Source organism: Protopterus annectens, chromosome 10.part0 (assembly GCF_019279795.1).
Source record: "Protopterus annectens isolate FY-2018-M chromosome 10.part0, PAN1.0, whole genome shotgun sequence".
Classification (NCBI taxonomy): domain Eukaryota; kingdom Metazoa; phylum Chordata; order Ceratodontiformes; family Protopteridae; genus Protopterus; species Protopterus annectens.
The window spans coordinates 1138846672-1138860481 of record NC_056744.1 but is presented as its reverse complement, the minus strand read 5'-3'; the positions used below and the strand labels follow the sequence as shown (position 1 = coordinate 1138860481).

The window sequence follows — 13810 nt, the reverse complement described above, 5'->3', positions numbered from 1 at the left end:
CCTATTCAATCACAGCCTAAGTACAGACTTCATTGCAGCAGAGCGGAGAAATGTCATTGTCATCCCCTTGCACAAAGGTGGTGCCACTACTGACCATGGAAACTATCGCCCCACTAGCTTGACATGTCTGATCTGTAAAGCCGTGGAGTGTATTATTATGGCTCTCATAAACAAGGACATAGGCAGTCTGCAATCACTTGACCCCACCCAGTTCGGATTCATCAAGGGCAGATCTTGCCTGTTGAACCTGGTTGACTTCTGTGAGATTCCCCTACTTGACTAGCATGGAAAAACTAACACAACTTGGCATAAATCCCTATCTTATCAGGTGGGTGGCCAACTGGCTGACCGATAGGACCCACAAGGTCAAAATAGGTGCATCCACCTCCGACAGTAGACTTGTCACTAGTGGTGTTCCCCAGGGATCTGTCCTGGGACCCATACTATTTGGCATCTACTTGTCAGAGGTCCAGGCAAAGACAAAGGCCTGTGGCTGACCAAGTTTGCAGATGACTGCAAGTTGGGTGATGTCATTGACTCCCCATACTGCAAGAGGGTCTCACAGCAACAAATGACTGGTGCCAAAGTCATGGCCTTAAGTTAAAAGCAAAAAAAATGTATTATCATACCATTTAGCAAAAACACTGCCCCTACTGATTACCACATCAACGGCAACCCCCTAAGCATACAAGCTGTGGTGAGAGACCTGGGTACTCAGGTTGACAGCAGTCTCACATTCGACTATCATGTAGCGTCAGTGGTCAGAAAAATATTTTACTTGGTTCATCTCATAAATAAAGAGATTGCATCCAGAAAAAGGAGGTTATTATCTCTCTGTACTCCTCCCTCACTAGGGTAATAATTGAGTATAATGCTCCATTTGATATATAACTCTCCAAACACCTGCACCAATTGGAAGGGCCACAGAAATACCTCACAAAGAGAATCCATGGCCTCTAACACCTATCCTATGAGGACAGGCTCAAATCACTATCACTCTCTTTGGTATCGTACAGATTGCTCAGAGGTGATCTGTGTCTCACCTAACCTGCCCTACTAGAGATGCATCATATCCATAAGTCTAACTCCTTGCACATTTCCCACTCAAAAGGCCCAAAATCTAATATGTGACATCAAGAAAACATGTTGGAGTGACAGTTTTGTCTCACAGAGACTGTCCCATCTCATATTCTTTCCATATATGTCAAACAGAGTACCTTGCTGACCCACTTCAGGAGCAACCTTGATGAGTGGATGGGAAACCACAAGTTTGTCCCAGGGGTTCCACCTGTGTCCCTCATTGACAGGGGCGACAGATGTTGACTGAGGTTTCTTTTTTGGGATAAACTCTTGACTAGGCTTGTATGGGCCCCAGGGCCATTAGCCTAGTAATCTTCTATGATCCTATGATTTATTTTTCCTCAGGTAGACATCAAATGTTAGAGGTGTGATGAGGAAGAAAGAGGTAATTGCGAACATATTCTCTGGTAGTGTAGTGAGTTGGGAGATTTTAAAGATTCCCTCCTTTCGAATGACTGTGTCACAGATACTGGGTGAGCAAATTGGTGTAACTAAGGAAATTTTTGAGCTATGATACAGAATTGGAATTGCCTAGAGATAGTAGGGTCTTGCTGAGTCTAATTGTGGTGGCTGCCAGAAAAGCAATTACTGGAAAATGGAACTCAAAATCTAAACCAACTTTACTAGAAGTAGTGACTATAGTAGTAGAGGTAAAATAACTGGAACTGGGATATTTAGAAAAGGGTAGAAGCAAATTACATAGAAAAGAAATGAGAATTATGGGAACAATACATGCAGAGGAGGAACAAGGTTTAAAAGAAAGCAGGATTTGAATAAGCTATGTAAGGTTTGGCTGACAATGGTAGAATGTAAATGATATATAATGTTTGCAAGTAGAATTATGTCAATATGATTTGTGATGTATAATGTTTGCAAATAAAATTGTCAGTGTGATTTGTTTTCATTTATCTCAATGCATGATTGCCTATGTCATGTGATTACCTAATAATGATGTTTCTTGTTTAAAAAAAGCAAAATACATTGACACTAAGGTGAGTTCTGGTCTACTACATAAAATATATTGAATTGCACTACCTAAAAAAAAATTCTTACATAGAGTTATGTTTTTCTGAAAATATATGACCTTTGATTGCAGATCAACCTTCTGAACTAACCATTAATGATATACAATTAAGACAGATTAAATGGCAAAGATGGTTAAAGGGTTTGTAAACAGTAGTATTTATTGTGATGTTATATGGTGGAATAACAAAATAACCGATCCAAAAGCAGCCCTCGCAAGTATGGCAGGTGCACAAGGCCAAAAACACTGCAGTCAAATTCAGAAAGAGGCCAGCACCATAAGAGTAAGAAAACACACTATTAATGTGGTAACACCAACAAATAACACAAGGAATCAGTCCGGTTTCTGCAACCCTGCCTTCTTCAGTGACACACACAATAATTAAGTGCTGTTATTTATACCTTGACTAATTACCATTTAAAGCACCATCACCCAAAATGCTGTAAATCCCAAAACACAAATATAAATGGTCATTAAGACCTGGAGAAAATAATCCACCCAGTCTAATGATCCAACTTCTTTCTTTCCTATTAAGAAAGGCATGCTACCCCAATTTACTTGTCCTGTCCCCCTGAATCTTGTCAATAATCATAAAATAAAAGCTGGCTGTACTGTGAGTGAGGACATGTTTATATAGAGCATTTTAATGTTCCTTTGTTCTGAATATCACTTAAATGTTCAGCCATATGAATACGTATTGGCCGTGAGGTTTGTCTTACATAAAAGGAGGAACAAGAACATGTTGCCAATTAAATCAACCAATCCGTCCCACAATTGGCAAAACATAGTGTTCCTGCTTATAAATTGTTTTGATTTTAACATGTATCTACAAAAGAAACAGTGTCCACATGGGAAGGATCCAATTAATCACCAGTTAAAGTCAGTTGTTGGTACAAATGTTAAGCAGTACTACCCCATTTATAATGATTAAAATACGAACCAAGGGTACGCCATCTTCGATATGAAAACTGACATTTAGGTGTGAGAATACTAGAAAGCTCCTCATTAGCTAGTAGAATGTTCCAATTATAATTTATAATTTCCCTGACAATGTTGATGTTTCTTCCGTAGGTGGTCACAAATCTTGTGGCATTCTCACCACTGTGGGATTTATCCCGATATTTCAATACTTCTGACCTGTTTTGACCCGCTGCCAAATTGCTGGCAGATATAATATTACTGCATTGGTAACCCCTGGTTCAAACTCCATGTATAAGATCCTCCTGAAAATGTTCATAACTATCCTCTGTGGAGCAGATTTGTTTAATTCGTAAAAACTATGATTTGTGTATGTTTTTAATAATGTGACGTGAATGTAGGCTAGTTGCATATAATAAATTATTGTATTGTGGATGTTTACGAAAGACCTGTGAACTTAAAATATTATCAAAATTTCTTGTTATCGTAACATCCAAAAAGTTTATTTGATGGAAATCCATGTTAAGTGTAAATTCAATACCCCATTTATTATCATTAAGGTACTGAATAAATTCCAATAGATATGCTTCATCTGCCCACCATATCATCCAACAATCGTCCAGATATCTTCTCCAGATATCCATTTCTGCCAGTAAGATGTTATGTGAGCTGTCATAAATAAGATGGGCTTCCAAAAATCCCATAAACAGATTGGCATAAATGGGGGCAAAATAAGCCCCCATAGCCATTTCTTGTACTAGCCAGTAACAGTCCCCATGAAACTAAATGACATTTTTTGTTAAAACATGTTCAGCCGTACATATCATTAAAGTATTGAAACCGGGGGGGTAAATGTCTGCTTTGTCCAACCAATATTTAATGGCTTCTAGTCCGGCCCAATGAGAGATACTAGTATATAGGGCCGTAACATGTAAGGTGCACAACAACCAACCTGGCTCCAGTTGGGAATCTGATATAATTTTCAAAAATTCAGTGGTGTCCTGAATTCTTGTTCAGAATAACTTCAACAGTGGCTGTAAATATTTAGTCAAAAAGGCAGACAAGGGTTCGGTAAGAGAGCCTATGCCAGACACAGTAGGCCTCCCTGGTGGCTTCTGCAAATTTTTATGGATTTTTGGTAACAGATATAAGTATTGTTTTTGAGGGTCCCCTACAGTCAAATGTTTAACATTACAACTAATTATACCCTCCTCAACTGCTTGTTCAAGAAAAGAGTCAATCTCTTTCTTGAAGCGAATGGTCGGGTCCAATGGCATGAACATATAATGGCTAGCATCCTGTAACTGTTTGTAAGCTTCAGATAGATAATAACTAGTGTCCATGACAACCACCACCCCCCCCCCCTTATCTGCTGGTAAAATAACTATATTGGTGTTCTTTTTCAAATTGTTACATGCCTGTTGTTCTGCAGCTGACAAATTATGGCTCAATATTCTGGACTGACTATTCTTAGAGTGTAAATCCTTAAGCACGGACTCCTGGAATATTGATACATATTTGTTCATTGGGGCCGTAAAATTTGACTTCTGAAGTCGAAAATCAGTGTATCTTTGAGATTTATCCTGTGAACCAAAAAACAGTTTCAGATTAAGTGTGTGACAAAATGCCAGAACATCATTTACCACACTGTCTTCATCAACAAATAAAACGGGGACATAGTTTAGTCCTTTATTCAATAACAGTTGTTCAGCTTCTGTTAAAATAACAGAGGAGATGTTATGCACATTATCAAAATCATTTATCGAGGAGCTAGTACTTGTAGACAGAATTTCCTCATTGTCTATGTTTTCTACCTCCCCTGCATTGGTTAAACCTAAAGGGTAGTCCACACTCCGTTGTTTCTTAGGGGTGGGGTTCCCCGAGTAAGGACATATTTATGCCCGTAGCTGATGAGTCATCCCCTGAAGTACTGCTACAACCAGTCTTGGATTTTTTCAAGATGAACCTAGGCCTTTTTCTCTTGGATCTAATAGGGGTAATATCCCCATCAGAAAATTTTACACTTTTGGTTTACCCCATTCGTAATCCCCTGTGTCCCAATTAAATTTCTGTATTTCTTTGGCTTTCAAAATTTTTTCTAGTGATAATAAATCCTTGGTTAACTTATTGAGACAGACCCTATAGTGGGTTTGCCCTTCATAAGGTTAACAAAGGAATAACAAAATAGTCAGAGTTCATCGGGTCTACTTCACGTTGTCGAAGGCCGACAATATTGAAGCTAATATTGTCGGCACCACATTAGCGAAAGCAAAAAACATCGACCATTTAAATATTTTGAAACTTCAATAATATAGACGCGAGTTCATCATCATATGAAACATAATTTTTTAATATCACTTCACGAATATCAATATGTATTTTTTTCTAAGTGATGAACACTTTTTGCTTAGTAAGTGACAAGTTAGGGTTGGGAGGGTGGCCTAATGGTTAAGGTGTTTGCCTTACAAACACAAGGTTCAGGGTTTGTGTCTTACAAGAGATAATTGGCTAGGCTTACAATGGCTCGCAAGGGCAGTTAGCTTAGTATTAATCTATGACCCTATGAACCTATGAATAAACAGTACTAATTAATCAGGGCTATTTCTAGACTGTTTGGTTGTCAAAGTTAAACTTAAATAAAAACCCTGCACCTCTCTAAACTGCTGTATGCATAGTGCTCCTTATAGGCAACTGCCTCTCAAGCATCCAGGGTGACTGCCATGTTCATTCTGATCTAGAAACCGCATTACTGATTACTTTCACTTGCATTTAAACTTTGTGTTAGACTGTGACTTGCATTAGCAAACCATATTTATAAAACATTTCTAACTTATGTTTTTTTTTTCTTTTCTTAGCGGCAACAATGGTTGAAGTTGGAAAAGATAAGAAGAATCCTGATGAGTTTGCTATTGCACTTGATGAAGCACTTGGAGACTTTGCATTTCCAGATGAGTTTGTATTTGATGTTTGGGGTGCCATAGGTGATGCAAAGAAAGGCAGGTTTTAACTGCAAGTCTAGTTGTTTCACGAATCAGCGTTTGAACAAAACTGTAAAATTGTCATTTTTATGTCAAAAGAAAAATATATGGCATTAGTACAATTTGAACTGTGACACTTATTTGTATATTTATCATAGCAAATATCACACTTTTTAATGTGATGTACAAAATAATTGAGAGCAATGATGCTCATTTTATTTTTTATGGGTGATTTAATTTCTTTAAATTTATGTGCTGTTATTCTGTTAAGTTTCTTCAGTAATCTGTAAAGTTGATGTAATAAAAGCCTTCTTCTTTAGGTAACTTTTTGGACTTTATCAGTGTATATCAGCATATTTCATGACTTTTAATGCCGGTTTCTGGTGGTGCACATGGCTTTAGGTGCTGAGCTAGAAGAATGCACTTAGCTCCTGTACATTTGCCATTGTCTTTAAGAGTTTGAAACCTTCCACGCGTTCCTGCTGTCACCCATTTATGAGCAAAGATCCACATCAGCAATATGTCTTCCCTTACGTGAGGAGCTTAACATTAGGCATTTGCATAACTGCCAGCTCTTCATCCAGCATACTTTCAAAAGCAATTGAGAGGATTGAGGCCTTCCTCAGCTTTGTAGAGATGGTTGCTGTGAACGATCCACACTGGAAAGATGGACAGGGTGGTCTATGCTAAAGTGACACGCTGGTGCTGAAGCAGTGTGATAAAGTGTGAGAATTGGAAGTCAGTTGTCAGTCACATTCTGTACTTGTATACTTCCTTATAAGGTACTCTTGAACAAATTACCCATCACACATTCTTCCATGTCTGGTAAGGGGTCAAGTTTTTGGCTCTTGTAATCACTTTCACAGGTGCCTGGACATTTCTTGACCGTGACACAATTTGTTACACACTAAACTTTTGACTCAGGGTAATGAGATGACCCACCCCTAACTGACATCTCCATTATATTTATTATACCACAACACCACTCAGTGAAGCAAAATGTCCATATTTCTGGAACCGATAAGGATTGACTCCTCCTCTGTTTATAGCTTCAAATCAAGTAACTCCTTTTTGTTGAAACTCTACAGATAATTAAGTTCATCAGTGACTGACCTGTGTTCTTTTGCTTTTTTTCTGAAAACTCAATTGGTATCTGCATAAAAAGGATGCTGACCCTTCTGGGGTCATTATCATCCACGGAACCTGTCTTTAAGGATTCTGTTTATGTCATCTAGACGCATCTGTGTTTTTTCCCCCTAAAAAGTGTAGTGTCTTCTGCAACCTTCAGATAAATGAATTTGTGTGCTGACTATTCCTGATGGATCTCTTTGGCTCAGCATAGCTTCCAAAGATCATATCACTTTTTCACTTTACCACCTGATAAGGGGTGTAAGGCTTTGAAATAGAAATACAAGGAGGTATTGTCATCTGACACACTGTGGCTTTTCTCGTATGTCTCACCGATCAGTATCAAGTTCTTCTTAGAGGGTCATGCAGTGGAGAAACTGATATAGCTCCCTGACACTGGGATCTAAGAACATATGGGGAAGACCCTTAGAATGGCCCCCACGTATGACTTTACATACACTCTTGTAATTCTGACTGTGCTGACTCTCTTGAGTTAGAGCATCAGGCACAGGAATATGCATATACAGAATACTGTGGCTCCAATTAATCTCATTTTGCTGTCAGACACTTAGCAGGCTCTAGTATGCTTTAGAGTGGATGATAATTGCCACTAATTTCTCAGTGGATCCCTTCAACCTATTTCAGAACTAGGTGCAGGTCCTGAAAATTGATGGTCTGTTAAGAGAATGGGAGAACTCACTTTGATCTTTCTGAGATTCAGGGAAGGTGAAGACACCCCATTTAAAGGGCCTCTACTTAAACCAGTTAGAGTTGCATGTAATAGGAGAGAAATAATTTCCTTTCCTGCTGCAGCTAGCGAAGCAGGGTGGCATACACTCCTACCCCCTTCATTCACATACATTGTATATCCAGCATTGGCCCATACACTGGGGCTTATCTCTATCTGCTGTTCATAAGTGAGAGTTGTGTAGGTAGTGATGGACTCCTTTTGCTGCAGCTCATCTTTTCCTGAAGCTGATGATTCTACCATCTTGTTTAGTCAAGGTCTTTCAGGAGGTAGGCACCACAGAAATTGAGCTGCTAGTCTCACAATAGAATGCATTTCTCCTTGATATTCTCTGTCCAACAGTGAAAGTCAGAGGTTGATGATGGACATACTCAGTTCTGTAGCAGGGACAATTCCTATATGTTTTCTGCCATTCTCTTTAATTGCATATCTCACAGGATTCCAGAAAGAAGGATCAATGTTCAGCTTCATCATTATCTGTTAACAGAGGAGAGTGTGGTTTCAGGCTGTCAATTCCTTGGCAATGCAATAAACTATCCTTTATAACCAAAGAAATCCCTAGTACGTCGGTGTGGCAGCAGACGTCACATCAGGGCATGGCTCCTTCTTAAATTGTTTCTTCCTTCTAAAGCTCACATCTAGAGTTTTAGAGGTACTTGAAGCAGCCAAGACATTTTGATTCATCAGTCTTAAGCAGCTACGTAGATGTTCTCCAAGTAAACACATCCTTTATTTCCTCATTCACTTACTTTGTAGGAGGCTGTGACCTACTGTGGAGACCTGTGTGACTCTAGTGTCAGTTACTTCAGAGTCAAAGCTTATTTTTGCCTCTTTATGCATCTTTAGACCTTGTAGAGAGCAAAACTGTGGCTCAGTACAGTTGATTAAGTAATGCTTTAAAGGAAACCAGCACTTTTATACCTTTGAAGAATGCCTATCCTCCATAGAATATCACAGTTCTTTGCTTTGTCCACCATCCCATAGAACTGGCTGGTTTGATGGCTCTAAAAGTCAGTGGCCAGTATCTCTGCATAAGTACTATATCTGGTTTTTCACAAGGTTGGGATATCCCTTAGAACTAACTAACATTTCCTTCTTAAGGTTTTGCCACAATTGTCCTTCAGTCAGACCATTTACCTTACTGTCTTTTAGGGGCAGAATGAAGGTAAAAGAAGACCCTTCTTTTTTTAGACATGTACTGCTGGCTCAAACAATTGTCATATTCTTGTCCTGTGAAGAAGAGGAGATCTTCAAAGGTAGCTGCCAGCAGTTGGTGCATGAGTTTAGGAAAACAGAGAAGCTGATTTTCTCCTTTACTCGAAACACTAAAATATCAAAGAGAAGTGAACCTTTTATAGGACAAGTTAAGGTTTTACAGTACAGCTACTACAGATTTTGGACTACACGAGTCCTTCTCCAAGCGCAAGTCACTGATGCTAGATTCATGCTTTAGTACTTAATTGGTTCCTTTTTCCTACCAAAGATTGAACTAAGTGCAGAATTTCTTTTTTTTTCTGTTTGCCCTTAGTGGCAGCTTGACCATTTGCTTGTGACCATTGCTTCTGCTCAATCTCCATATCTCCCTGTTCAGACTCTCCCAAGAATGGGGGACCATCATACTAATGTGGGTTTGTTATTAAAGGAGGTGCAGAGGAGAGTGTCTTTTTTTTTCTGTCTTGCAGAATCATTAATAATGGTCAAGGGTCTTTTCATTTGTTATACTTTAACTATCCCATGTTATGCTTGACCATAGTAATGGATTCAGCAATATATGTCACAGAACAGGCAGTGAATACATCATTTAATTTCCCTTTCTGTGAAAACAGAGAAAGATGTTTAAAAATACCAGTGTTAGAAGGAAGTATCAGTATGCAGCTCATTCGTTTAGCCCTATGACGCATCCCACTGAAAGAACAGGTATGTGTGTGTATGTATGTGTATTAGTCTGTCTGTCTGCCTTTCTGTATCTGACAACATGGTAGAGTTCATAGCCTGCCATATAGTAAATGTCTTTTCAAAATGATGCAACAAAAGCAGTGTACATTTAGGAGAAATTAGTTTAGGTAATCTGCCATGCTGCTTTGTGCCATTCACAATAAATTGATAAGTAAAGCTTTAATTTAGTTACATTTAGAAAAAGAAAACAAGAAGTCATAATTTATTAGCCTGTCTTAGCACAAAATAGTTGTGAGATAGGTGTTTTGATAAAAAAGGATAAGTCATTGTTGCGTTATGCGACCAGCAGAGACTATAAGGAAATATGATTATATCCTACAAGATGTGGTCTCCTCTAAACTAGAAATATGTGTATTTTTAAACAGAAGAGCCAGAATATCTGAATATAAACCTTAAATAATGCATCTGTAGTAGTAGTGGTTAGTATGCTATGTAGAATGTGTTCTAGCTGACAAGGGGGGGGGGGGTGTCGGTAGCTGTCCACCATGTGTAAGTGGTGTGGATGGAATTGTGGTCTTTGTAGGTAGAATATGTTGTTAGTATTTGTCCTAACTAACACCATTGGAGTGTAATAGTGCTAAATACTAAGTAACAGTGCATTACTTTGGGTAAAGAACAGCTGGCATTTGCTAAGCATAGAGATGTAGTAAGCTATTCTGGCTTCAATCTGGCAAAGAAAAACAAAACAAAAAAAAACAAAGGTCTTCTACCTCTGCTTCCATTTAAACTGTAGCAATTTCTTGAGCAAGCCAAGCAGCTGTTGCAATCCACACATGGAGTGCTAAAGTGTTTCAGTTCTGAAGCTCAGGGATGGGGCTTGATGAAAAAAAAATCATTTTAAATCTTAGCACACACTGCCTAACACTTTGCACCCAGTTTGGATGTCCTGTCTGCATCACTTGAGCTACAGTACTAGCTAAGCAAATCCTTTCTGTCTTTCTGTAAGGTTTGCTGTATACATGGTGTTTTGCCATCAAGTGGTGCACTACCACTGGAGAGTGCTGCAGTTAAAAATCACTCCACCAAAGTATGGCTGCTTCCAATGCTTGTATTACAATATTCACCGTTATGATAAATGTGCTGTGCTGACTTGGTCATCTTTTCACACTGTCACCAAGCATAATTGCTTTGACGCTGATTCCAGGAACCAGGCCCTCTTCAGAACCTCAGTGCTTCAGGCCTCAGTCATCTGAGCTCTTTGCCTTTAGCTGTTCCTCCAGCTCTGGTTCTCTGGGTGGTTTAATTCTCATTGTATGCAGATTTGCATAGTCATTACCTTATACAGAATTCTTCCAAAGTTAGTTGTTACAGTATCAGCTGATCTCATTCTGCTTTCAGTGGTTATTACCTTCTTGTTTCTCGGTGGCTTTTCCATTCTACTGCAGGGCATTCTTTTGAACTGGGCAAGTGTGTTTATATCCTTTGTATGTTGCATTGCTTGCTTATTGTCTTAGAAGTTTTGCTAGTTGAAAGGCTGAAGGACTAGGTGTACTTTCCTAGTTGAGCATATACTACCATGGCATGTGCCATCATTCACCTCATATACACTTAGGCATGAAAATAAGAAAATATTCTGAAGGATGCCAAGCTAGAAGGTGTCAGGATGGGGAATTCCATCAGTTACTCAGTACAGAAGGCTTAAGCAGATTGATCTGATAAAGTGATTGCATATATCTTTTCATTTGGTATGTTGGTCCTTATTTTATAGTAACAATATGTGTGGGCTCTTTATGATTATGAAAAAACATACACATTACAGGCTATCTAGAAACAGGCCTGCTTGCTGAGTCTGTAAATTAATGTTCATACTGTATAAATGATGAGGTTAATGTATTTGTGGATTCTGTCTGCAGTTTTATTTCTCCCTGTCTCTTTGTCTCTGCCTATACAGACATGAGCACACATGCAAACAAAGAAACTTGGTCACACATACATGCAGCAAATACTAAGGCTGGAGAGAAGGTTGCCCTGTATTTTATAAAAGTAGTGTGTGTTTTAGTTAGGTTATTAAGGAATAACATTTATGTTGAGGAATAACACTCAATAAATCATAGAATGTAAAACAGTCCTTTGGATGATTAATTGTTTCAGAATCTGATCCATCACAAAAAAGAAAAAAAAAGCAAGCATCAACTGACTCCCCATAGTCACAATATGCAAAAGGCAATGTGCATTGTTTAATGCTAAATAAGCAACAACTACAAAACATAGATGAAGGCATTTTTTTACAAACTGCATTTGAATGCTTTTGCCATGTCTTGCATGCAGAGTAATCTTACTTTTACTGATAATTTTAGCAGTGAAACAGAAATTTAATTTCTGCTCTGCATTCTAGTGATAATGTACCTTCGTTGAAGGTTGTGCGTCAGGGCTGGCAACTCGGCACGTAAAAATCTACTGCCAATCATTAGCGGACCGGAGTTCCGCTGTGGCGACCCCTAACCGGGAAAAGCCGAAAGACCCAACATTCTAGTGAAGATAATGTAAACAGTCAATGAAAGGTTGAGAATGAAGACCTTTCATTCCCTTTCATTTAACTAGTAAATTATGTGCAAGTATATGTGTAGGTGTGTATGTGTTTATGTATGGGTTCCTGACAAGTTGTCAAACCTGAAGAAATTTCGGCACAGCTAATCAAATGTGCCAACAGTGTTTCTGCACAAGATCACGGTACAGTGAGGATCAGGGAATTTGTTCTTTCCACACTGTAGTGTGATCTTGGAGTTGATGTATGCAAATATTATTAGCAGGGTTGGGGTGGGGGTGGGGGGTTGCTCCTTAAAAAAAAAAAGGCTTTTTATTTTTTGTCTTGGTTTCGATAGGCTTCTGATTGACAAATTGCATTTGATCAGTTCATCCATCCATCCATCCTCAACCCCTTTATCCCATTTTGCACATGGTGTCGGGGTGTCACTTCAACAGTGATAATCATGTCGAGCCAAGGTTTATACTGCTGGGCAGCTAGCCCCTGCTATGAGTGCGTTTGATCAGTTGCCATTCGATAAATGAGATTTGTGGTGAGTTAATGTACATCCCTATTGATATATAGATATAGATATCAGTTCATTGTGGCAGTTTACATTAGGTGTTATTTAAGCACATCTAACCTGCTGCAATGACATTTCACTATATACGCCAAAAATTAAAAAAAAATAAATAAATAAAGTAAAAAAAAAAATAAAAATGTTTTATAGTGGAGGACCTTACTACTCACATTAGGAGATCCTCTATATAATCTCTCAACATAATTATTCTAATTTTGAATTGCCACATGTTGGGAAACAGAGCTGTTTTGGATTTTAGTCTTCATGATCCAGTAAAATGAGTTTTGCCAAGTTCATGTGTAACAGATACACTGGATATGCAGTTGTTAGAAATACTCATCATGAAATGTTTTATTAATGGCTCCCGTTTAAAACCTTTTTGAACTGACCCTGGCATTTACTGGTTTAGTTATATACTGTTGTCCTCTTAGTCCACTGGTCACCCACTGTAATGATGTGATTCTTTTGTCAATTGTAGAGAAAGATGTCTGCACTGAAGTATTGCATAGCAGGCTGAAGCTGAGACATTTAAAGCTTTCACACATACTGAGCAATCTGAATCACAAGAAATGGACTTTGCACAAAAAACATTACTCTTACTTCTTGAGTCATTTGATATGGGGCAGCATTTGTAAGCTGGGTATTAAAAGAGGAATGTTAACTGTTTTATGGAAAAAATAATGATGTATCTTACTTTGGAAGTTTTTAAATCTTATTCTGGAATATTATAAAAAGAAATAACTTTATAGCCAGCCAGAACTCATTCATGGAGTTTAGCCTGTACAGTGTTTAATAACCCCAGTAGTCTTTCATGTAGAAGTGGGGTCTTTCACTGATGAGGGTCTCTGTTACGTTTGTAGCAATTCTCTGTATAGGATTTTAATCAGTTGTAGCATATGATGGAGTACCATATTGTTGCACAAGTAAGACTATA

The 13810-nt window shown here is 38.4% G+C and overlaps 1 protein-coding gene across 1 annotated transcript in view; it reads left to right on the top strand.

Annotated features, from left to right (window-relative positions):
• GIPC2 (GIPC PDZ domain containing family member 2) overlaps positions 1–12570 on the top strand; it is a 1066976-nt gene extending 1054406 nt beyond the window's left edge. The window contains exon 6 of the mRNA XM_044085870.1: positions 5878–12570. Coding sequence (XP_043941805.1) covers positions 5878–6029 — 152 coding nt within the window. The 3' untranslated portion in view covers positions 6030–12570. The remainder of the gene's footprint in view (positions 1–5877) is intronic.
• The last annotated feature ends 1240 nt before the right edge of the window (positions 12571–13810 follow it).